The 26,737-nt window shown below is 40.1% G+C and overlaps 1 protein-coding gene across 1 annotated transcript in view; it reads left to right on the plus strand.

Moving 5' to 3' along the window:
* Positions 1 to 18,148, plus strand: part of plch1 (phospholipase C, eta 1) — a 78,153-nt gene extending 60,005 nt beyond the window's left edge. Inside the window, exons 19-23 of the mRNA XM_052018492.1 lie at positions 42 to 126; positions 9,121 to 9,267; positions 9,375 to 9,454; positions 11,963 to 12,293; positions 15,893 to 18,148. Coding sequence (XP_051874452.1) covers positions 42 to 126; positions 9,121 to 9,267; positions 9,375 to 9,454; positions 11,963 to 12,293; positions 15,893 to 17,916 — 2,667 coding nt within the window. The 3' untranslated portion in view covers positions 17,917 to 18,148. The remainder of the gene's footprint in view (positions 1 to 41; positions 127 to 9,120; positions 9,268 to 9,374; positions 9,455 to 11,962; positions 12,294 to 15,892) is intronic.
* The last annotated feature ends 8,589 nt before the right edge of the window (positions 18,149 to 26,737 follow it).

The following is a 26,737-nucleotide window of genomic DNA, read 5'->3' on the forward strand; positions in this document are numbered from 1 at the left end:
ATTTTCATATTTATGTTTTTTAAATGATTGATCTTCAACAGATAATTGATCCCTTCGTTGAAGTGGAAATTATCGGTTTACCAGTTGATTGCTGTAAGGAACAGACCAGAGTAGTGGATGATAATGGTGAGTTTTAGACCCTACTGTTTTATATCATATGTGTATGTTCTAATTGGTGCAATTGGACATTTCAATAAAGAGAATTGTTGATCAATATCTTTAGATTAACTCTTAAATGAGAAAAAATATCTGGACATGATGATGCCTTGCTCTTCAATAAGGACAGCACCTCAATGTTCTTGAAGAGTGAGAACCTGGTCTCTGATGGCAGAGGTCAGGGTTCTTCTTAGATCAGCTTGAAATTTCAAGGAGCAACTAAGACTTCATGTGACCTCTGCCTGTGCTTCCATAGTAGCTGCCACCTGATCTAGTAGTCACAACAATGATCAGTGAACCCTTGCACAGAGGTGCTTATAATCTGCAGAGTGAAATTGATGCTCTCCTGGTTCCATGCAATCCCCTTCTAGAAGTGGGAGATCAATTTCTTGTTCGTTGCCATCTCTTGCAATAATTAAGGCAGGCCTGATAATATGCTGACCATGATAATATGCAGAGTTACTATCTTAACTGCCTCATCAATTCAGGAGCAATTAGGGACAGACAATAAATGTCAGCTCTGACATCAACATTCAGATGTGGTGAATGAACTAAAGAAAATGCCCTCTCATAAATCTCCCTTAAGCCTCTTTGCATCTTCCTTGCAGACTAAACTAGTACCCAGCAGACTGGATATACTGCACTTGGTCCCCTCATCTAAATCATTGGTACATATTATGAATAGCTAGGGCTTCAGGCACATGCCTGTGATACCCCATCAGCCACAGCATCCCAAACCAATTATGACTAATTTCTTCTTACTCTGTTTTCTGTACATTGGTGAATTCTCAATCCATGCAGGTATGTTAGCCCCAATCCTATGTGCTCTAATTTTGTTTAAAGACCTCTTGAGTACCACCTTATCAAAGGTCTTGGGAATGTCCACATACAACATATCTACTGGTCCACCCTCATCTATTCTGCTAATTACAACCTCAAAAATTTCCAACAGATTTGTCGAACATAATTTTCTTTTCATCAATCCATACTAACTTTGTCAAGTCCTAATATTTTCTAAATGGCCTGTTACCATTCCTTCAAGGATAATTTCTAGCATTTTCCCTCTGACTAATGTCAGATTAATTGTTTTATAGTATTATATTTTTCCCTCTCACTTTTTTTTAAACATCTGCTACCTCCCAATCTGTGGGGAAATGTTTTCGAATCTATGGAGTTTTGGGAGTTAATAAATGGTGCATCCATTATCTCTATAGTCGCCAACTCTTTTAAAACTTTGGGAGGTAGGTGATCAGTTCCTGTGGATTTATCTGCTTTCCATCCCACTACTATCCCAATACTTTTTAACTAATGCTAATTGTTTTCAGTTCCTTGTTAACACTAGACTTCTTGTTCTTCACTATTTCCAAAACACATTTTGTGTCTGTCTTCCTTCATGAAGAAGACACAAAATGTTTGTTCAACATCTTTGTATTGGGGAATAAGAAAATGTCAAATTTCATCTGTCGCAGTCTATAAGGGATCTATGTTAACTTTTGCTAGTGTTTTCCATTTTGCATATTGATAGAGGCTTTTACAATCCGCTTTATGTTTCTTGCTTGATTAGTCTCACATTTCATTTTCCCTTTCCTTCTCAATTCCCATTCCTGTTGGGTTATTGTGTCTTAAGAGGATATATATTTGTTTTAAACTATGTGTTAATTCTTTAAGTGTTAGCCATTGTTTGCTCATTGTTTATTGTACCTTTGAATGTAATTTCCTATGCACTATACCAAATTACACTTCATAACTTTATAGTTATAGAGTCATAGAGCAATACAGCACGGATACAGGCCCATTGGCCCAACGAGTCCATGGCGACCACGGTGCCCACCCAGCTAGTCCCAATTTCCTGCATTCGGCCCATATCCCTCTGTAGTATGAGAGCACATGGCTGTCATGTGACCATAACAACACTGACCCTGCTGGTCAGAGGACAGCATTGCTCTTTGGATCGGAAATGACACCACTGTCAATCAAGGTGTGGCTTCACCCCACCCATCAGGTGTGGACATAGGGATTGGCTTTGGAGAGGAACCTTTGTCCCTGAACCTGCCTGACCATTGGCCATGGCAGGTACCTTTGTCCTTGACCTCCAAACCATTGGCCTATCTAAATCACTTGGCTAGGCTCCACCCAGCCTCCTAGCACTATAAAGAATGTTGTAATCCCCTGGTCTCTCTCTTTTCAACTGCCCCAGGAGTAGTGAGACAACGCTGCAGAGACCACTGGTAAGAGTGGGCATCACCACGTGGTTTGGGAGCGTCTTAGTAAGAATCCAAGGAGTGTTAGGGCCAATGCTTGTTGGGTCAAGGTATTCAGGCATTGAAGTGTTTATCCCTTAATAAGCTGTACCTTGTTTATTGTGTGTTTGTGTGTGTGAGTGTGTGTGTACCTCATCCTCGTTGCGATCCCCCCTCACGTCCGCGGTCTCCTGCGTGTGTGTGAGTGTGCATCTGTTCCTATTCATTCTGTCCCCGTGTTTGCCTTTGTGATTAAACTACTTTTAGAATCCAAAGCCTGTGTCCAGAGTCCTCCGTCTTTAAGATCCCAAAAGAACCTTTTCACACAACACCCTCCGAGCCCTGCCCCTGCATGTACCTATCCGAGTGCTTCTTAAGTGATACTATTGTGCCTGCCTCAACCATTTCTTCTGGCAACTCATTCCATATACTCACCACCCTCTGCATGAAAAAGTTGTCCTTCAGGTCCCTTATAAATCTCCTCTCACCCTAAATCTATGCCTCCTAGTTTTGGACTCTCCTTCCCTGGGGAAGAGTCTGTTACTGTCCAACTCATTTATGCCTCTCATAATTTTAAACATTTCTATAAGGTCGCCCCTCATTCTCCTATGTTCCAAGGAATAGTTTCAAAGGAATAAGTGATGGTCTGAGGAAATAGATGAGCTTCTACATGACTGCTTTAAGTCAGTCGGCTGGTCCATGTTCAAAGACTCAGCTGCCAGCCCAGATGAGTATGTCACCACCATCACAGACTATATCAGCAAGTGTGTTGAGGGTACCTGAACCCATAATCACTGTTGCAGACATAAGATCAGTCTTCCGGAGAGTGAACCCGCGGAAAGCATCTGGCCTGGGTGGTGTCCCTTGTTGTGACCTCACACCTGACCTTGCACTTTATTGCACTGCACTTTCTCTGTAGCTGTGACACTTTACTCTGTACTGTTATTGTTTTTACCTGTACTACATCAATGCACTCTGTACTAACTCAATGTAACTGCACTGTGTAATGAATTGACCGGTACGATCGGTTTGTAAGACAAGCTTTTCACTGTACCTCGGTACAAGTGACAATAATAAACCAATACCAATGCCAATACCTAGCCGTGTCCTTAGATCATGTGCAGATCAGCTTGAGGAGTATTTGCAGACATTTTTAACCTCTCCCTGCTTCAATCTGAGGTTCCCACTTGCTTCAAGAAGACCACTATCATCCTGGTACCTAAGAAAAACAAGGTAACGTGCCTTAATGACTACCGCCTGGTGTCCCTGACATCTGCCATCATGAAGTGCTTCATGAGGCTGGTCATGGCATGCAATAACTCCAGCCTCCCAGACAACCTCAATCCACTGAAATTTGCCTACCGCCGAAACATGTCGATGGCGGACGCCATCTCCCTGGCCCTACACTCATCTCTGGAGCATCTGGACAGTAAAGACACTTACATTAGACTATTGCTTATTGACTACAGCTCCGCCTTCGGTACTCTAATTCAAGCAAACTCGTCATCAAACTCTGAGACCTGGGATTCAACACCTCTCTCTGCAACTAGATCCTTGACTTCCTGACCAACTGATCACAGTCAATAAGGATAGGCAGCAACACTTCCAGCACGATTATTCTCAACACTGGTGCTGCACAAGGCTGCGTCCTCTACTCCCTATACATTCATGACTGCGTGGCTAGATTCTGTTATAACTCCATTTGCAAGTTTGCAGATGACACCACCATAGTGGGCCATATCTCAAATAATGATGTGTTGGAGTGCAGGAAGGAGATAGAGAGCATAGTAACATGGTATCATGACAATAACCTTTCCTTCAATGTCAAAGGAGCTGGTTATTGACTTAAGGAAGTGGGACGGTGTGCATGCTCCTGTCTACATTGATGGTGCTGAGGTTCACAGGGTTGAGAGCTTCAAGTTCCTAGGAGTGCCAATAGCCTGTCCTGGTCCAACCATGTAGACACCATGACCAAGAAAGCTCACCAGCACCTCTAATTCTTCAGGAGGCTGAAGAAATTTGGCATGTCTACATCAACCCTCACTAATTTTTATTGATGCACCATTGAAATCATCCTGTCAGGGTGCATCATGGCTTGGTATAGCAACTGCTCTGCCCGTGACTGCAAGAAACTACAGGGAGTTGTGGACATAGCTCAGTACATCAAAGAAACCAGCCTCCCCTCCATGGACTCTGTCTATACTTCTTGCTGCCTTGGTAAAGCAGCCAGCATAATCAAAAACTCAACCCACCTCGGATATTCTCTTTTCTCCCCTCTCCCATCAGGCAGAAGATACAAAAGCCTGAAAGCAAGTATGACCAGGCTCAAGGACAGCTTCTATCCCACTGTTTTAAGACTATTGAATGGTTCCCTAGTATGATAAGATGGACTCTTGACCTCACAATCTACCTCATTATGACCTCGCGCTTATTGTTTACCTGCACTGCACTTTCTCTATTGCTCTTTCACTTATTCTACATTCTATAAGATCATAAGACATAGGAGCAGAATTAGGCCATTCGGCCCTTCAAGTCTGTTCCGCTATTCGATCATGGCTGATTTACTTTCCCCTCTCAGTCCCATTCTCTTGCCTTCTCCCCGTAACCTTTGACGCCCTCACATATCAAGAACACACAGCTGTCTGTGGCAATGAATTCCACAGATTCACCACCCTCTGGCTAAAGAAATTCCTCCTCATTTCTATTCTAAAGGAATGTCCTTCTATTCTGAGGTTGTGCCCCCTGGTCCTAGACTCTCCCACCATTGGAAATGTCCTCTCCATGTCCGCTCTCTCCAGGCCTCTCAATATTCAGTAGGTTTCAATAAGATCACCACTCATTCTTCTAAACTCCAGCGAGTACAGGCCCAGAACCATCAAACGCTCATCATACATTAATCCTTTCATTCTCGGGATCATTCTTGTAAACCTCCTCTGGACCCTCTCCGATGCCAGCACATAGTTCCTTAGATATGGGGCCCAAAACTGCTCACATTACTCCAAATCTGGTCTGACCAATGCCTTATAAGACCTCAGCATTACATCCTTGCTTTTATATTTTAGTCCCCTTGAAATGAATGCTAACATTGCATTTGCCTTCCTTACTACCGACTCAACCTGCAAGTTAACCTTTAGGGAATCCTGTACTAGGACTCCCAAGTCCCTTTGCACCTCCAATTTCTGAATTATCTCCCCATTTAGGAAATAGTCTATGCCTTTATTCCTTCTACCAAAGTGCATGACCGTACACTTCCCTACACTGTATTCCATCTGCCACTTCTTTGCCCATTCTCCCAACCTGTTCAAGTCCTTCTCCAGACTCCCTGCTTCCTCAAATCTACCTGCCCCTCCACCAATATTTGTGTCATCTACAAACTTGGCCACAAAGCCCTTGATTCCATTATCCAGATCGTTAACATATAACGTGAAAAGTAGTGGACCCAACACCAACCCCTGTGGATCACCACTAGTCACCGGCAGCCAACCAGAAAAGGCCCCCTTTATTCCCACTCTTTCCCTTCTGCCTGTCAACCAATCCTCTATCCACGCTATGTACCTTTCCTGTAATATCATGGGCTCCTATCTTGTTTCGCAGCTTCATGTGCAGCACCTTGTCAAAGGCCTTCTGAAAATCCAAGTAAACAACATCCACTGACTCTCCTTTGTCTATCTTGCCTGTTACTTCCTCAAAGAATTCCAACAGATTTGTCAGGCAAGATCTCCTCTTAAGGAAACCATGCTGACTTCGGCCTATTTTATCATGTGCTTCCAAGTACCCCGAAACCTCATCCTAATAATGGACTCTAACATCTTATCAACCACTGAAGTCAGGCTAACTGGCCTATAATTTCCTGTCTTTTGCCTCCCTCCCTCCTTAAAGAGTGGAGTGATATTTGCGATTTTCCAGTCCTCCAGAACCATTTCTGAATCTGGTGATTCTTGCAAGATCACCATTACTGCCTCCACAATCTCTTCAGCTACCTCTTTCAGAACCCTGGGGTGTAATCCATCTGGTCCAGGTGACTTATCTGCCTTTAGACCTTTCAGTTTCCCAAGCACCTTATCTTTAGTAATAGCGACTACACTCACTATTGCCCCCTGACTCTCGAATTTCTGGCATGTTGCTGGTGTCTTCCACAGTGAAGACTGACGCAAAATACTTATTCAGTTCGTCTGCCATTTCTTTGTTTCCCAGTACTCTCTCTAGCATCATTTTCCAGAGGTTCAATGTCCACTCTTGCCTCTCTTTTACTCTTTATATATCTGAAAAAATTTTTGGTATCCTCTTTTCTATTATTGGCTAGCTTACCTTCATATTTCATCTTTTCTTCCCTTATTGCCTTTTTTAGTTGCCTTCTGTTGTCATTGTTTTACCTTGTACTTCCTCAATACTCTGTGTAATGAATTGATCTGTATGAACGGTATGCAAAACAACTTTTTTAAGCTACCTCGGTACATGTGACAATAATAAACCAATTACAATTCCAATAAAGAACTAGCCTGGCCAACCTCTCCCTGTATCTCAAGCCCTCTAGTCCTGGCAACATCCTCATAAATCTTTTCTGCACTCCTTCCAGTTTAACCACATCTTTCCTATAACAGGGTGACCAAACTGTACACAGTACTCCAGATGCAGCCTCACCAATATCTTATACAACTGCAGTTATACTCAGTGCCCTGACTGATGAAGGCCAGTGTGCAAAACGCCTTTATCGCCACCCTGTCTACCTGTGACACTGCTTTCAAAGAACTATGCACTTATGCTCCTAGATCCCTCTGTTCCGTTACACTCCCTAGTGCCCTACCATTCATAGTATAAGTCCTATGCTGGTTTGACTTACCAAAATGCATAACCTCACACTTATTTGTATTGAAATCCATTTGCCACTCCTCGGCCCACTTCCCGAACTGATCAAGATCCCCCTGTAATCTCATCCCCATTCTTCACTATCAACATCTAATTTCATGTCATCTGCAGAATTGCTGATCAAGCCTTGTGCATTTGCATCCAAATAATTTATATAAATAAAGGATAACAATGGTCCTCACACCGACCCCTGTGGCACACCACTAGTTATTGGCCTCCATTCCGAGAAACAACCTTCAACCACCACCCTCTGTTCCCTACCTCTAAGCCAATTTTGAATCCACCTAACCAGCTCTCCCTGGATTCCATGGGCCCTAACTTTCCAGACCAGCCTACTATGTGGGAGCTTGTCAAAGGTCTTGCTAAAGTCCAAATAGACAACATCCACTGCCCTACCCTCATCTACCTTTTTACCTCTTCAAAAAACTCTAAAAGGTTTGTCAAGCATGACTTTCCACGTATAAAGCCATGCTGACCCCTCCAAATCAGACTCTGTCTATTCAAATGCTGGTAGATCCTGTCCCTCAGAATTCCCTCCAGTAACTTCTGCACTATTGACATTAGCCTGACCAGCCTGTAGTTCCTGGCTTGTCCTTGCTACCCTTAAACAATGGAACAACATTAGCCACCTTCCAGTCTTCAGAAACTTCACCAGTGGCTAATGATGAAGCAAAAATCTCCACAAGAGCCTCCGCAATTTCTTCTCTAGCCTCCCACAAGCACTGGGGATTTATCCACCTTAATGCACTGTAAGGCTGCAAATAGCTCCTCCCTGGTAATATGAATGTTCTCCAAAGCATTCTCCACTAGTTTCCCTTATCTCTTGAGCAACAATGATTTTCTCCTCAGTAAACACCAAGGAGAAGTATTCGTTAAAAATCCCACCCATCTCCTGCAGCTCAGGCCGTAGGTGGTCCTGCTGATCTCTAAGGGGACCTACTCTCTCCCTGGCCACCCTTTTACTCGGAATATAGCTATAGATTCTCTTGGGGTTTTTCTTAACCTTACCTGCAAGATCCATCTCATACCCTCTCTTTACCCTCCTGGATCCCTCTTAAGAATATTCTTAATCTTTTTATAGTTATCAAGGAATTCACTCATCTCTGCCCTCCTGAACACAATGTATGTTTCCTTCTTTTTCTTGACCAGACCCTCAATATCTCTCATCAGCCAAGGTTCCCTAAACTTGCCAGGTTTGCCCTTCATTCTAACAGGAACATACTGCTCTTGGACTCTTGATATCACACTTCTAAAAGCCTCCCACTTGCTATTCATTCTTTTCCCTTCAAACAGGCTCACCCAATCAACCTCTGTTAGATCCTGCCTAATTCCTCCAAAGTTAGCCCTGCTCCAGTTTAGGACCCTAACCTGTGGACCTGTCCTATCCATTTCCATCAATATCTTAAAACTGATAGAATTATGGTCTCTCGAGCCAAAGTGCTCCTTAACTGCCACCTCAGTTACCTGCCTACCTTGTTCCTTAAGAGGAGGTCCAGTATTGCACCATTCCGAGTAGGGCCCTCTGTATATTGACTCAGGAAACTTTCCTGGATACATTTCACAAATTCCACCCCATCCAGGCCCTTAACATTCTGGGTAGTCCAGTCAATACCAGGGAAATTAAAATCTCCCACTAATACAACCCTATTATTTCCTTTACATTTAAAACAAATCTAAGGGAATGGAACCAACAAAATTATGTGATTCATAATGCAACATGATGAATGTTCTCTAGAACAATAATCAACATTGCTTCTTTTACAGTGAACAAGTTCATGACAGAGGTTGATTTGTATATGTGCTGTAAAGAGATGCGCAGATAAAGGTGGAGTTCTAAACTCAATTCTTGTTTTTTTAGGATTTAACCCTGTGTGGGAAGAAACTATTACTTTTACAGTCCACATGCCTGAAATAGCCCTGGTTCGATTTCTGGTGTGGGATCATGATCCAATTGGTCAAGATTTTGTAGGTGAAAGAACTGTGTCCTTTAGTACTCTCATGCCTGGTCAGTATACCTTTCAAAAAAAAATTATTAATTAAGATGCCACTATGTCCTATTTACTGTAGGCCCAGAAGCAACGTATTGATTTGAGAAAATGCTTCCTTCCACAGGATACCGGCATATTTACTTGGAGGGCATGACAGAATCTTCACTATTTGTACATGTGACGATTCATGACATTTGTGGAAAGGTATGTAATCTTAGATTGTTTTCATCTCTGATTTTAAAATATCATAAGTTATGGTGCTGCTTTATTTGCACCCTTTGGAAATACAAAATTAGTTGTTCAGTAAACCTGAGACAATAAATTCATCATTTTTATTGATTTATAATATTCTGGTACAGTATCCTTGGACTGCATTCTTTTGCCTTGAATGGTAGCAGATTGGGTTGGTTGACTGACAAGCAAGGACACCAGCAGAGTGGCACTGGGGGGATCACAAATGTTGTTGTCCTGAGAGAGAAAATGTTATGCTCCTTAAAGTCACTGCAACTCCCCCAGGGTGGCGCATCAATAATCCTTGGATTTGTTGGAGGACACATTGCTAGATTGCTGAAACAATCCCAAAGCCCCTTTTGACTTCTGGTCTCCAAAGTCATGAAAGAACCAGTTAAAGCTTGCAAGCTAGTCTTGCACAAGAGCAGTCTTACCACAGCAGCACTTGGCCATTGGATGGTTTCTGAATGAGCTGCAGTAGAAGCTGAGGCATTGACCATCAGTCATGTACAATAGCTGAGTACACCATATTTAAACGAGTAGAAAGGTTGGGCTCCAACTTCTACATGAATCCCTGTGCAAGAGTAGAGTAGTTCTTGATGTTGCATGGATGCTTACAAGTAGGCTTATCAATACACCAACCATTTCCATTGTGCATACCAGAAGCAGCCTTCTTTTGGTGTCTCCATTAAAGTCCTCATCTGAGTGCTCTATAACAACTAATGTATAGCCTCGCCCTTCAGGAATCTGCCGAGTGTGCTGTCTTTCTCCTGTCCTGTCAGTAGGCCACTCATATCTGGTGAGCCCTACTCTAAACTAACTTATACAGCACAATTTCTGAGCTGGTGGCTGTGAGTGACAGATCAAGTGACAGGGTTATTTCACCTTTGCTCTCTACCCTGGGAATGTAAGGGTTATGATGAAAGAAAAGAATTACAAGAGATGCATGCTCATACCATCTACAACTTTGTGAGATTGTGGACCAGGGAGAAATGGAATGTGAGAAGGAGATTAAGTTTTAGTATACTTTAATGGTCTCAGTGCCACTACTGGCCTTGGACTCTGTTATGGCTGCTACAATTATAACCAGGGGTGTAAGGCCTTCCACCATTTGTTGTGTGCTGCCTTCTTTAAGAGAGCATACACTGTATTAGTGAGTATCCTGCATCGTGCATGGCTGATGTAACTATCATATTTGAATTTCTGGAAGTATTTCTGGGTGTCAATTATGGCACCACTATTGCCACTGAGTCAGAAGGTCCCAAGTTCAACTTTCATTCCAGAAAGTTGAGCACAAAAATGTAGGCTTCACATCAGAGTGGCACTCTGAAGTTTCATTTTGGACGTGGATGAGCTCTTAAACCAAGGCTATATCTGCTCTATCAGGTAGCGGTAACAGGTGCCATGCACATTTTGGAAAAGAATGGGAGTTATCCTGTGTCCTGACTGATATTGTTCATGTTACTTTTCTGAAAAAAAAAGGTTATCTAATTAAGTGCTGCTTATGGGAGTTGGCTGTGTGGAAGATATATGGGTAACTACTCTTACCCATGTCATCCAGGAGGCTAATTAAGACCTCTGGAATGACCTCTGGTTTCAGTGGCAAAGCTCCCCTTTGGAGCAGGCTGGCTTAAATCAGCACTAACTAGCTTGAACAGATGCTGGCTACTCCTGAAATTAGGGCCCATGGTGATGTTAGAGGGCAAAGGGAATGTAATTATTGCTGGACTCATGATACAAAGCAAGCAGCGGAAATTGTGCATGTCCTGCACTAGCTCAATGGTTAATCATGTATTGTGATTCCAACACACATTTTCCAGTGATAATCAATGTGGTCATAATGTACTTTGCACTGCAGTCTTTCAACTCATACTTATAACCTAGGAGTTCCAAAGTTGTCATTTTTTTTTAGAATTCTTTTATTACCCTATGTCTTTTGTAATTCCATCAAATTCACTGGATTGTCATTTCTTTCCTTGCTAATTCTTATTCATAGATGTATTATTCCTATTATTCCTGCAAAAAAGCTCACTTTTATTTGACAATAAGTTGTTTCTGTGAACTACCTATGACATTATTGTTTCTGTATTCTGCCAAGTGTGTTTAGTATGTTGAATAGATATTTGGATATATATAGTTCATTTGACTCGTATTAAATAGTAATAATTTAATCCACAGATTTATTTAGTTGAGTATTGGAAGGAATATTTCTTTATAATTTTGAAACAAATTTAAAGTTATTTCAATAGACATTTAAAATACACTATTTAATTTTTTGGAGTGTTTTGGTTTAATCCAGGCAGTGTGAATTTTGTTTAACTTGTATATCTAGTAAGGTATGATTAAGGCATTTCCAGATGTAGATAAAAGTATTTTCCTAGAGGTCTAAAATCTCATATTGTCAATTTAGGTCATTGGTATACCCTTTTTGATGTAAACACAATTCATTTGAGTTCTTAATTCTTTAATTGCCTGATACAGCAACTGATGGGACTCAAGAGTCTGTTTAGCAAGAACCCCAAATATCCTTCAGTAAACAACAACCAAGGCAATGTTATACAAAAGAAATCCTTTGGGAATCAAATTCTACGTCGCACTGCCAGTGCACCCACAAAGGAAAGAAAAAAGAGCAAAAGTGTGCTTTTGGAAACTTGCACTGACTTGAGCGAGCAAGAAGCCAATCCTCTTAATTCCAGCAAGCAAGAAACATGCAGTAAACGAGGAACAAAGAAACTCCGTGTACGTCCTACTTCTATGCCAGTCGATAATTTGCTTTATGGAGAGATGTCGCCACCTGCTGTTGAAAAATCTGGTAAGGCACAACAGAATTATAAAAGTCGAACATCAGTTAACACTTTTAAGAATAAAAACAGGATTTTCTAATTTCACACTATGTACGTAGATGCACCTTAAGAAATTCATAACTAGATGCTGCTGTTTAGTCCATTGATTCTCAGCTTGAATATATATAAAGCCTTGCTTTGAAGTACACCCCTGATTTTTTAAATCAAAGAAAACGTTGTTGGTGTTCAAAGACAATGAATTTCTGCTAATATGTTTTGTTTAAATTGATTTAATTCAGTAATGTAATTCTGTACAGCTTATCCCTTTATATATGTACTGGTATTTTACTTTTCTTTAACCAGTTTCACCAATTTTTATAGATAGTGTTTTATTGCGGCCCATTGGGTTCTTTCTCCATCAATTCAGAATTGATCTAAACCAATCCTCTGCTCTCAAAATCACAATCATTCCCACTGATCTGTATCTAAAATAGCATGTACTCCCTTTAATACCTCTTCATCTTCAGGAATGAGCATTATGCTTCAAATTCAATAAAATGCTGACAGTACTGTATTGGTAATCTTGGTGAGCATCCTAAATCTAGCTTCTCCAGGTCAGAAATACCACAGTTAATGTTTTTGACAGGTCATCCCAGGCATGTATAACATCCACGTATCGTACAAGGGTTAGAATGGAACATGGCAGCCTTTTAATTTTCCAGAAAAAAGAGACATCATGTTGTTAATGATTCAGATAAGTTGGGCAATGAAGCCAAAAGAACAAATCCTTAAAAGGCTGCTGCGGTGACTTAAAATCATAAACTTTCAATACTGGCATAATTCTTTGAAATTGAGACTTTCTTATTCAATGCATGGACAAGAATAGTGAGACTCCAGTCCCGATGCAGGGTTTCAACCCAAAATGTTAACAATTCCTTGACTACCCCCCCGCCGCCCCCCCCCCCCCCCCCCCGACACTGCTGACTTCCTCCAGCAGATTGTTTGTTGCATAGAGTACCTGAAGTTGGGATGTCGTGCTACAGCTGAAGAAGCCATTGGTGAGTCTACACTTGGAGCATTGTGTGGAGTTCTAGTCGCATACTACAGGAAGTATATGAAGTATAAGCTAGGGAGGGTGCAGAAAAGATTCACAAAGATGCGGCTTGGACTGGAGGGCTTGAGTTATAAAGGGGAGACTGGAAAATAAGACTGAGTTCCCTGGAGTGAAGGAGACTAAGGGTGACCTTGTGAAAGGTTTTAAAATCATGAGTGGCATAGATAAGCTGGATGGTCACAGTCTTTTTCCCAGGTAAAACACTAGAGGGCATAATAGGTTTAAGGTGAGAGGGGAAAGATTTAGAGGCAAGAGTGTGGTAGATATATGGAATAAATTACCAGAGGAGGAGATAGAGCTGGGTACAATTCCAACATTCAAAAAATATTTAGACAGGTACATGGATAGGAAAGGATTAGAAGAATATGGGCCAAACATAGGCAAATTGGACTAACTCTGGTAGGCACCTTTGTTGGCATGGATGAGTTGGGCCGAAGGGTCTGTTTCCAAGCTGTATGATTCTATGGTGCAAGATGTGAGATATGAAGAAATGAGGTTTAAGATTTTGGTAAGAGTTGGCACGGTAGCGTAGCGGTTAGCACGACGCTATTACAGCGCCAGCGATCGGGGTTCGATTCCCGTCGCTGTCTGTAAGGAGTTTGTACGTTCTCCTGTGTCTGCGTAGGTTTCCTCCGGGTGCTCCGGTTTCCTCCCACATTGCAAAGATGTATGGGTAGGTTAATTTGGGTTTAAAATGGGCGGCGTGGACTCATTGGGCTGGAAGGGCCTGTTACCACGCTGTAAATAAAATTAAAAAATTTAAATTTTTAAAATTCAAAACCCATGAGGGGAAGAGAAAGGTTGAGCAAACTGTGGCACAGTGATTTCAGGCAAATGAAGGGAAGTTGGGGAGAGAAGTTGCAGGTGAGTGAGAGGTAGAATTCATGCTATGAAAATTCCATTGTACTCATTGAACTGCTTTTAACGTTGCAGCCATATTCTGGGGAGAATCTGCATGCCATGAAACTTGGAGATCTCTTCCCATTGGCAGCAGACCTGTTGTTTGCACCAATACCTGCACCTATAGCTCTTGGAAGTGTGAGGGCAGCAGGCAGATGAGATCTACATCCTCAAGTTCCCTTCAAAGTCACACACAATCCTGACTTAAAGATAGTTTGCTGTCCTTTCAGCATTGCTGTAATTGCCTGTTTAATTCACCGTATGGAATGGAGCTGCTCATGAAGGCAGCTCACTACTGCTGTCTTGTGGGCAATCAGGGATGGGTCTTAATTGCTAATCTTGTCATGAATGAAATAAACTATTTTCATTATTCCTTCCTCTAGGAGTGTACATCACCAGAACCTGCTCTATAAAGAATTGTTATTGTGAATTTTTATCAAAGTGCCCCATAATGTCGCCTTGCATTTGGAAAATCAGTTAGCTTTCTCCTTTTAATTTGAAAATATGTAAATCCATCAGAAATAGTCATTTGATCTCCCCCAAAAAGTAAATCTTTATGCTTTTTCATGTCTTAAAATCATGATCTATTGTATTTTCTTTAATATTCTTACTTGAATTGCTTTCATTTAAATTTCTGTGAAGTTGATGTAAACTTTGAGAATAATTTTAACAGTTATTTCTTTTTGTTCTGTCTTTACTGTCTTGTTTCTTCATAGTTCTAAACTGACTAGGAAACTTCTCCAGGTAAACCTAAACCTTGAGAAAGGTACTTCACTGATAAAAAAATCAGAAAATACAACATATGTAATCAAAATGACACATTCACCGAACTTCCCCATTGTGCTTTGGATTTGCAATACAATAAAATTTAAACTGAAGACATAAGGAAAAGTTCAGTGAAGAACCTTATCAACAACTTCTGTCTCTTGTTTTCACCAAGTTCTTTTAACAAACATAAATATGAAGACTTCACATCTGCATAAGTCGATTTATGATCTAATTGTTAAAATAAAATGTGCTCAGTAAAAGATTAAAATCAGAATGAACATCTATATTGCTTTGCCTGAGTTTGCAGTTCACATCAATACATTTATAGCAGTTTTAAGACCATGGCAGTAAACATAAGATGGCTTTCTTCATTGCAGAGTAGAAAATAACTCTACTTCAGATATGTAAGGGAGTAATTCTTGTCCAGCCTTGGGTTTAGAAAAACCACTCAAAGTATTGGCAACATTTACATTTGTAATAAAGAATGTGAATGTGGATGTTTATTCTGCACAATTATGATATCCTATCTACCCCTACCATCAGCTCCATAACACACACTCCTCAAAAGCAAGCGATACTATTGCTTGTTGGACATCAAACCAGAATTCAGAGTCAGCATTGGCACTGTTTAGACAGGGGCTCAAACTCTTCTGTCTGAGGTCAGAATTCTACCACTAGCAAGTGCACACTTTATCAAGATGCACATATCATGCTGTTTAGAGGCCATATTCTAGTTTCCATGCTGGACCTGTCAGGATTAAGCCCCCAAATGATTTGTGTTTGTAGGTTTGTGTATGCCATTGTTATGGACTTGAAAAACTAATTTTCTGATCATTTATTTTACAGAACCTAAAACGGGGACAAACCCAAGTCTAAAAGGTTGTGAAGAAAAAATTACGAATTCGCCACTTCCTTTGCCTCAATGTATTCCATTATCAGGTGCTAATGAGTTGAGTGGATCTCCATCACAAGAGTTGGCAAGGAGTAGTCCTAAGGAGTTATCTGTAAACACAGAACACTGTTCATCAGATAATCTAATACATCAACGTATTTACTTTGAAAACCTTCCTTCCAATGAGCAGTATTGTGACAATTCTGTTCAAATGGATGAAGTGTGTGATCAAGTACAGTTGCACAAACCTGAACAGTTCCAATGTAATGGTATGTTGTGGCAGCAGACCAGTGAAAACCTATTACCAGACCAGAAACTCACCAAGTTACAAGAGGAACCAATTGAAAATATTTCTACTCCACTTTGTAATGCAAAATTTGTAGGAGCTGAAGAAAAGATTGAACATTATATCGCAATGTCTTCTATTTCTTCACCAGTCTCTGTAAATGATTTTGATCCTTCACAAAACTTGGGTACAACTCTAGACAGCACAGTCTCTCATCTCATTGATGCTATGTCCTTGCCCAGTGAAAGTGAAATAGGTAGTCCTATTTCAGCCCTCATTGCACAGTTTGATACAACAGACAGAACTAATCTGACTATGATTTCAAGTTTTCAAGAAACCAGCGATCACACTTTAAGCATGATGTCTGGACTGTCACACCCTTGTGGTTTGGAAACAAATACATCTGTAAATCTATTGTGTAGAAATGTTAAAGCTAAGAAAGCATGCTTGAATCTAACAGCAGATACAACTATCTTCTCTAGCCCTGAGATGTCCGATCATTCCTCGTATACCATACTAAATGAGGAAGTCCTATCTCCTATTTCTTTTCAACACACACCAAACAGAAACGTCAGTGACAGAATCTTAGATGGAACATTCGATAAGACCTTAAATCTTCTGGGTACCAGTACTAATACCCCTGTAAATTCAGGTCTAGCCAGCACCCATGATGCAACTTGGAGCAGGATTGATGCTGACAGTAAATGTAGTAGTACAAATACTATATATGTAGCAGCTGATAATGCAATTCTTAATGCATCTCCACCAATAGATTCCATTGGCAGTAGTCTTTTAGAAGTAGATGACTTTGATTTTACTGTCACCACCACAGGGAGCTGTAACGAAGAATCAAGTCCAGGAAACTCTTCATCAGCTCAGAATTTCTATCAGTTGAGCCAGGAAAAAGGTAAAAAAGCAACCAATTTTTTGTTTTTGGAGAATTCGCCGGCAACAAATGCAAATGAAAGGGCATTGTGTATTTCTGAAAGGAATATTTGGAACCCACTGCATTCAGATGCAAATGAAACCACGGTAGCCAACCACCCCTTTATTGCAGCAAAACAACCAACTGCGAGTAAATCCAAGAGCCTTGGAGATCTGACTTCAGAGGACATATCTTGTACCTTTGAAAGCAAGTACAAATTCATTAGCAAAAGTTTCATTGTGCCAAGTATTAAAGGACAGAAAACAATGCCTTCCCTTAAAAATATGCAAAAGCCTACAGATGCTTTAACAGAGCAGTTGCGCAAACTTGTATCCTTGGAGCAGGAGGAAAATCAAGAAACTCATGTTCCAATTATAAGGCTGGAATCTGGTCACCAAAGAGGTCTGGTAAGAAAGCTCTCGTCTAGAAGCCAGAGCAGAGTCCGTTATGTTGCTAATAGGGCAAAGAAGATACAGGAGGCCAACAAGCATAAATTTTCTGGTAACTGTACCTCTGGTGGTGTGGTTTTAAGAAAGAAAACCCCAGTGCAGCACCATACAGTTAATAGGCACTCCACAGGTTCCTACATTGCAGGTTACCTAAACCAGCTTAAAGAAGAAGGTTTGGAAGGTCGTGGTATTCCTGAGGGTTCTTGTAGTACATTGCTCCACAGATATAGTGACAACATTTACAATGATGACTCAGTCTTGCAAACTGAACCCAGCTCTGTCAGTGAACCAGAGATTTATTTCTTACTTCGACTGTGATTTAGGTGTAAAGAAAAATACAATTTGTAACTTTTAAAATAACTCTTCCATTGAAGCATTCTTTCATGATGATATTAATTATCTGTTTAAATGTGCAAGAGTTGTCATCTTAAAAATATGTATTTGACTTGACTAATTGTGGACATTCCTCAGAAGTTTAGTTGTGATGTCAGAAGTTAATACTGTATCATTTACATTACATGTGGAAGTCTGTCAAATTTGTACATTTTGTTTTTTTTTATAAATTTGGGTGAATTTGTGAAACTTTTGTTTGTGTTTGGTGAAATAAATATATCCATTTCATCCAGTGATGCAAAAGTTTTATCTTAAGGTATAACCTTGATCCACAGTTGCCAAGAAAGAAAGACTTGACAAGCTGAATGGCTGCCTCTGGGATTCTCACCTCCATGTAATTCATGTTCTTAGGATCAAAACATGCCTGAGCTTTTCCCTAACCCTTTGGGGACTCTGGACAATTACAGTTTTAAGGTAATGATTCAAGGGTACACCCTATAATCCACTTCTTACCACTTTTTACCCTGACCCATCAGGCCTATGGGCACTAACATGATTTCTGGCTAGTTTTATCCAGTTTTGCAGATGGATTAATTCCAACTGTTTCTATGCCCTGCTCCTTTACACCCCAAAGGGTATTCCCTTCTCTTTTTGTAGCTGCAGAAATTCCCCTGAACAACCTTTCTACTAAAGTAAACAGAATCATTTTCTTTTGCTTCTCCTCACTGTACACTTTAAAAAGTGCCCAACTTTGGATTGATTAGATCCCTGGAGCATCCCTGCATTGAATTGTGCGTGGTAAATGGATATGAACAGTCCTGCATTTTCAATTCTGCATTTTGCGTTTTGCACTCAGTGAGATTCCACTTCATGCTTTTCATTCTATAGAACTTTAAAGGTGGTCTTTACATTATCCCTATTTTTCTCTGATTTTATTTTCAAAGACTTGGCAAAATTACTAGAAGTACTTATAAATTGGATAAATCAATTCCAGACTACATAATGGAATACTGTGTAGAAAACTAAATGTAGAGGAGGGGTGGGTGTAGGATATTTATAAGGTGGACAGTCCCATTCAAAAGGAATGGTAGGAAGGCTTCATGAGGCAGGAGAAAGAAAAGGTGATACGGCTGTTGCAAAGTCCTGGCCTGTCATCATAACTGGAATTAGAATTGGTTTATTATTGTCACATGTACCGAGATACAGTGAAAAGTGCTTGTACGTGTGCCATCCAGATAGATCATTCCGTACATAAGTACATTGAGGTAGTAAAAAGGAAAAGCAGAACATAGTGTTACAGTTATAGAGAAAGTCTGGGAACAGAGTTTCAACTTCATAATTTACAAGAAGACAGTTGACTTGGATTTTTTAACCAAAGAACTCTATTTGGGCGATTAAATACCTTATACAAATATTATCGGTATTCTTACCACCATTACAAATCACTGTCCTATTTTTAAATCACTCAAACTACTCTTGTTTTAACTTCCCAACTTAGCTGGTAGGATCTATATGCAAACATGCTTCAGGTATTTGGTCTGCCCAAATATATGTTCTTGATTTTCTGGGCAGGTTAACAACTTTGATTGCAGTTCAATTGCCTCTGAATACAGTTCCAATATTCACATCCTTTGCTTTTTACTTGCAAATGTGGACACATAATGAGCTGCATGATCAATTCCTGATTGACTGTGTAGGCATTATCTCCTTACTGGCCATTTGTGCCACATTCTTTGCTGTCATCACATGGGCGTAGACTGCAAATAGTTTGTCTTAGACCAGTGGCCAGGTTTATCAATCCATTATTACCTTGTGAATTGTAAGTTGTTCAAACAGAATATGCAGTCTTTTTGATGCGTACTTTTCGTTGATAGTCTTTTTCTTCTCAATTAATCATTTAGGGGTCAGAATGATTATTCCATATGTCCAGAGATGCATGTAATTGATGTGTAAAGTAAAAGCCCAAAGTAAAGCATTGAGGAAAATTGAGAAAGTTGGGAAAATGGACAAAGTAGTACATTAGTTATGTCTTGCTCAAATGGTGGAGCAAGCTCGAGGGTTTCTTATGTTCTAAATGAACTGAATTTTCTGTGTCTTTTACATTTATATATCAATCAGTGTGTCCACATGCATTTAGTTTCTACTGTCAGTCAAATTTACTAGTTAAAAATGCATTTATATCAGATTATGATTTTAGCCACAGTAGCAAAGTCATGTATCCTGGATCTTTGGTAACTATTGGAAGTTTTTCTTTTACGAGACCTTGCTGCATTTTATGTTTGTATGCATTTCATTTACATCAGTAAAAGTGGCATTAAAGAGTGAAAAACTTCCATGATTGGTTTTCTGCAAAATGTTGTGTCTAAGCTTTATGAATGATAGCAGAAAAGTTTATTTTTCATTCACAAAGAAGGAACTTGTGTTCAATTTTGTGTTTCTTTTCAGACCCCGATTAGGGCTAACATCTGCTTATTTGTGCCCAGTGTTATATTCAGATGTATCCTGATTAATTTGGCATAAATCAATATTAGGAAAATAGGTATAATTTCATATATAACTTGGTAAATGTACCTTGTCAAGAAATTCCACTTTTTATTTATATAACTTTAGACAAATTATTTATGCTGTCTCTAACCTGCATAGGATAAGCATTAGTTGGCTTTACTTTATTTCTATTTCTCATAGATCATCTAGGGATGGATTTTTAGGTGTAAAATGGATGACAAGAATGCTAGTTTATCATGCCTGGACCCAATCTGCACAGCTGTGGTCCCATTGCTAAACTACTCAATGCACATTCAGCTGTTAAAAGCGCCCTTAACCCATCTTCAGCATAGCCCCTACCCTCACAATCATCACCTCCTTGAACATTAGTTGCTGACTGGTTTCCACCAGTTGGTTAATGTTTTATGAACATTGTTTAATGTTTCATGAAATTCTTTAAAGCTTCTAATATTTCCAGGTTTTAATGTGGCTGACATTAATCAACTTTGCAAAAAAGCCTAGATGTCAGGACAATTGAGTTGATCCATTTTTTAATTATTCATGCTCAAGATACGATTGTTTCAGCAAGGCTACCATTTAATGCCCATCCCTGATTGCCTTTGAGAAGATGTTGAGCCACAACTTTGAACAATCTTGTGGTTAATGTCTTCCATAGAGCAAAGGTAAGGAGTTCCAGGATTTCAATCTAGTGAAGATGGAGGATGGATATATTGCCACTTAAGAGGAGACCTTCTAAGAAGGGTGTCCACTGACGTTGTTCTTTTGGTTAGTGGAAGTTATTGTTTGGGAGATTCTGCTGAAGAAGCTCTAGGGAATTGTTTTGTAGATCATTCAGTCTGTAACCAAGGTGTATCAGAGGTGGAAGGAGTGCGCATTTAATGTGATTACCAGAATGAAAAAAAAAGTGGGCTGCATAGTTCTGAACAGTATCAAACTGATTTCAGTTCAATTCATGATAGTGAGTCACTTGCTGCAGGATTTTCCCCCACTGACCTACTTTTGAGGCCATAGTTTTTATGTGGTCATTCCAATTAAGTTTCTGGCTAATTGTGATCCCTAGAACAGTCACAGGGAGGACAGATGTAGGAGTGGAAATTCTGTTGAATTCCAAGACGAGCTAGTGGGATCCCCTGTTGGTAGAGGTGGTCATTGTCTGGCACCTGTGTAGTTTGAAAGTTATTGGCCACTTCTCTGCTCGTAATTAATGTTGTTTGGGTCTTGTTATATACAGATATTAACTACTTAATTAAGTGATGGGTTGCAATTGGAACTGAATATTACAGCCCACTTCTGAACTTCTGATGGATGGTGAATCGTTGATGAAGATCTGGAAAATGGTTGTGCTTAGAACATTCCCCTAAAGAATTTTGCAGCTCTGGAGCTGAGATGACTGAACTCCAAATAGATCCATGTTTTTTTTTGCACAAGGAATGAATTCAACCAGAGGAGTTTTTTTAACCCTTGAATTCCTATTGACATGTTTTATCAGAGCTCCTTGATCCCACACTCAGAAAAGTTCCACCTTAATGTTATTTCCACCTCATTTCTGGAATGTAGTGCTTTTGTCCATGTTTGGTTCAAGGCTGTTAGTGGATCTGGAGCCAAGGGGTCTTTGTTGAACCTAAATTGAACATGTGCTCTTTGATAACAGTTTTGAAATCAACTTCCAAAACCTTACTTGAGAGTAAACTGAGTGTGGTATTTAATTGAAATGCTTTTGCCCTTTGTGTGGACAGAATGTAGCAAGGAAACTGTTCATATTATCAGGTAGATACCGCTATTGAAGCCATACTAAAAGCAAGTATAATTCTAGAATGCAAGTCTGGATGTAGCACTGAAGAACTTTAGATATTGATTTGGCTGCAACTTCTTTGACACTGCAGTCAACATTCAGGGCATCGACTCCCAGAATTAAGCAATTAACTCCTACAGCTGTCTCCTCCCACTTGCTTCTCAGTGCATGGCTGGAGAATTTCTACACTTACTGCACAAATTGGATGTCTCTCCACCTCATATATAAAAGCCTCCAATATCTCATCTGAAAACAGTGTAGCCCATTCTCTCCTGTCTCGTGTCATTCTTAAATGGATCCTTGGTCAAAAAGATTTCCAGCATGACTCCTAGAAGCTGCATTCTTCACTTAAGAGGTGCAAAATGGTTTTATGCATTGCAGACCATCCTTGTATGTTGCTCACAACTCATTGAATTGGGCCCCTAAGGCAAGAAGAGTGCAATAAGTGCTGAGGGCATGTATGTTCATGTAACTAAGTAACTTCAGTATATTGGCCTGCTGTCTGCATCCAAAGCAATTGGCATTGGTTAATCAAACATGATACCTATATACATTTCTAGAGTTTATTCAATATAGTGCTCACAACGTTCACACTTAAATAATCTTTAAATATTTAGGTATTTAAATTTTTAAAAATTTCCTACTTAAAAATCCCTGTAAACTATTGATTATAATAAGCCAATGTAAAATCAGCTTGCTTATCTAACTATTTTGTGGTTACTTTGAACTATTGTGGAACATAAGTGAATTAGCATGCATGTTTCTTGTTTATTTAAAGTAAGTCTGTTTATTCACTTGTGAAGGAACAAGGGACCAAGTTGCTGTGCTCTGACCCTCAGGCTTGTATTTGTCTTATTTGAACCAACATAGTCTCTCCTCTGGGAGGATGAACTTTCCAGGAGATGCTGTAAAATCAAATGAGAACTATGACGATTCAATAATTAGTTACCCATCAAATGGAAACTAGAGGCAGATTTGTGTATTTTAATATATGTTTTTAATGTATACAAATGTTGACAAATAGCAGGATAAGGTGAATGGTCGTAGTCTTTTACCCAACGCAGATACAATTGCAACATTTAAGAGGCATTTGGTTAGGTACATAGGGGAGAGGGGCTTGGCGGGTTATGGGCCAAATGCGGGAAACTTGGACTAGCAGGGAGGATGCTGTGGTTGGCATTGACCAGTTGGGCCGAAGGGCCTGTTTCTGTGCTATATTACTTTATGACTTTTACTTTATAAAGTGGAAATAGACTTACAGCTTTTGCAGTTATGTAAGATAAAATCAGTGCTAGTAATTCTCTGAATATTTTTAGCATGTGTTCTGTCTTTATGAGGAGGTGTCGAGTAGATTTTCCCAAAAGATGAGAAAGAAAGTCAAAAGAATAATTACTTCAGGCAACCATGACCCCACCTCCATCCTCTGCATTACCATTGGTAGAGATCATGTTTAGATCAGCTTAATGTTCCATCACTCTTCCTCCCCCACTGAACTGCAACAACAGAATGCTCCACTCATATCCATATCCTACTTTGGTTTTTCTACATCTGGTCATAAGATGAAAATAACTTGCCCTGAACCACCATTTACCCTTCAGGTTCTTCCTTCACCATCTGCAAGCACATCCTCAGTTTTTCCACTAAAGGCTCTTCCTGCCATCAGACCTATACCTTTTACCCTTGTTTTCAGTTTCCACCTGAGCTCTCCCTTCTCCACCTCTCCTCCCTTTCCACCCATCCCGAACTGCAAACCATACAGCAATTTATTTTTCACTTCTCAAAAATAGCCTGAGTTCATACATTGCCAAAGAACACATTTAGGTCTTTACAGGTACAATTTAAGGGAGAGAAGGAGAAAAATAAGATAGATAACTGAAGACTTGGTTAATGACATAGGTCCTGAAAAAATACTTAAAGGGTGAGAGATACTTAGGGAAAGAATGGTAGAGATAGGAGCCGATGAGCTGAAGGCTCTGATAAATGGAATTGTTTGTGAATTAATGGAGGAGGGGTTGGGGGAAATGCAGATTATTGGTGTATGAGAGATGGGTGAGGCAGGGTATGTTATGAAATAGGATACAAATTTTAGATGAGCTGACATTTACCAGGAACGGAGGATGGAAGTTCATCCAGGAGGGTATTTCAAAGACAAATCTGGAGGTAACGAGTTATTGTTGCATGACTAACAAATCAACTGAAGCAAGGTAGAGGCAAATAGGGTAGAGGAATTAGTCCCTTTGATAAAATGGACACTCGTTTGGAAAAGTTTCATTCATCCTTCGAATGTATCAGTCAAGGTGGACAGAATCAATCAAAAGCATGAAGTTGTGGGATCAAAGATCGGGAGTTTAATTCCCCTGGGACTTGATATCAGACAAGCATTTTTCTCATGACATAGACTCAATTGATTGAATGGTCTCTTTCTACGTTGGCTCTCAGAGCAATCTTATCGATCCCATTCACCCATAACCTATTCCTTCCCCTACCGTCCTCATTCTCTTCACCAGCACCTGCACTAGGAGTAATTTTACAGTAGCCAATTAACCTACAACTAGCCTGTCTTTGAGGATGTGGGAGGGAACAGGAGAACTCTGGGGAAACTCATGCAGTCACAGAGAGGATGTGCAAACTTGACAAAGACAGCACTTGAGGTCAAGTTCAAAATGGGTCGCTGGAGCTGTGAGGCAGCAGCTCTACATGTCATTCTGATGGCACAGAGCAGAAAGTAATTGGGAAAAGCAGGTGGAAAGATAAGAGCTTAAAATCATGAGCTGAACATCATGAGCATAACTATGGGAGCAGATACAGTGCTTCAGATGATGAAATCAAGGAAAAGCATACTTGAGGACTCTGATTAGATGATGATGTAGCACAGCTATCCTTGTAGACTGCTCTGCCTGCAGCTGTTTCTATCAGGAGTCACGAGCCACACCTATAGGAGGCAAATCTTGCTGTCAGTGGCCAGGCAATAATCTCACAGGAAAGTAGTGAACTAGCACAAGAGGAATGCATTCAGATTGCTGCCCCTAAACAGGGCCACAGACCTGCATCTCGCTCTTAGAGACAGCTCAGTATTGAAGAAGTGAATTACAAAATAAATCATGTTAACTGTTTTTCAGAGCAATTCTAAATGATTCAAGCAGAATGACTAACTAATTTATATTTTATAACCTTGAAAAGTTTCCTTTCCATTCAGAGAAATGCTTGGCTGGAGCAAGGAAATTTGGGTTCAGTCTTTGTAATAAAAAAACAGGAAAGCCCTCAAGACAGGTTTTTATCCCATTACAGTTCCAGTTCTATTGATGTGACATCTAGTTACATCTGAGATTTGCTGTGTCATCAGTGAATAAGGTGAATAATTGCTGATGCCACCACTTGAAACATTCATCATCACTCTGAATTATTAGTAAACAGTTGTGTCAGATTGGTACCAGAGCCCCCATTCAAGATCAAGCTGCAAATCAGTTTTAAAACATACTTTTTTCTCATCCTCTGCAGCATTCTCTACATTGTGGCATGTTTGCAGAGCCATATGTACTGATGATAAACAGAGTCGACAGGTTCACCCGAGGATGAAGGGATCCCATCTGGATACATGGGTCACCTCTGATGAGCTTCAGTTTATCTCTGAAGTATCAACAGTGGGTTCTGTATGTATGAAACCTTCCCTTTTGAGAGGATAATTTCAGGTTAGCATGAAATATGACAGGAATCACAGGTGTGTGTGCACTCGATAATTGATTTTTATGTCACATGGGAAAACAAAGCAATCTGATTTAATTTTATTATGTAACAGTATATCTGTCATATATTTACCAACTATTTCTAGAAATGCTTGCTCGCTTATTCCCTAGAAAGTGGAGTCCTGTAGCAGTACGATTTGGATTTTAAATTTCCTTCAAGTCTATGGATCTGAAATACTGGAGATGAGGGAGAAGCAACAATAATGCAATCTGGAAAGATGGACTAAAATTTGAGGTGGCACTTGGTTTTACAAGAATCTATTCTTTGTTTTATGTGACTAAATTCTATCAAATTTGAAGACAAGTAGCTCCGCAAATCCCTTCCCCGTACAGGAATTACTGGAAGACATGCAACTGGATAGGATGACGAAATGTGAAACCTCAAAGGTCTCTTTCATACTACTTTTTTTGGAAAGAGTAACTGTATGACATTTTGTGTGCTGAAACTAGATCCTGCTGGTTTCCCACTTCTAATGGGCCCATGAGTGATAGATTGCTAATGGGAAAGTATGAATCTGTGAAATTAATTTGTAGTTCCAGAGATGCTGGGTTAGCATTGTATGAGTACAAAAAGAGCTCCCGCTGCCTGGAAAGTGAGTGTCAAAATTCATAGTGTGCAAAACTTCACCATTGTGAGGAAACAGCTCTTGTCATGCCCTTGCCATTTGGCAAGCAGTTGCAGAACAGGACTAGGAGAATAATAAATAAGCTAAAGCAATCCCAATGCCCTTCCCTCTATTACAAGACACCATATGTGCTTGGCCAT

Source organism: Pristis pectinata, chromosome 6 (assembly GCF_009764475.1).
Source record: "Pristis pectinata isolate sPriPec2 chromosome 6, sPriPec2.1.pri, whole genome shotgun sequence".
NCBI lineage: Eukaryota > Metazoa > Chordata > Chondrichthyes > Rhinopristiformes > Pristidae > Pristis > Pristis pectinata.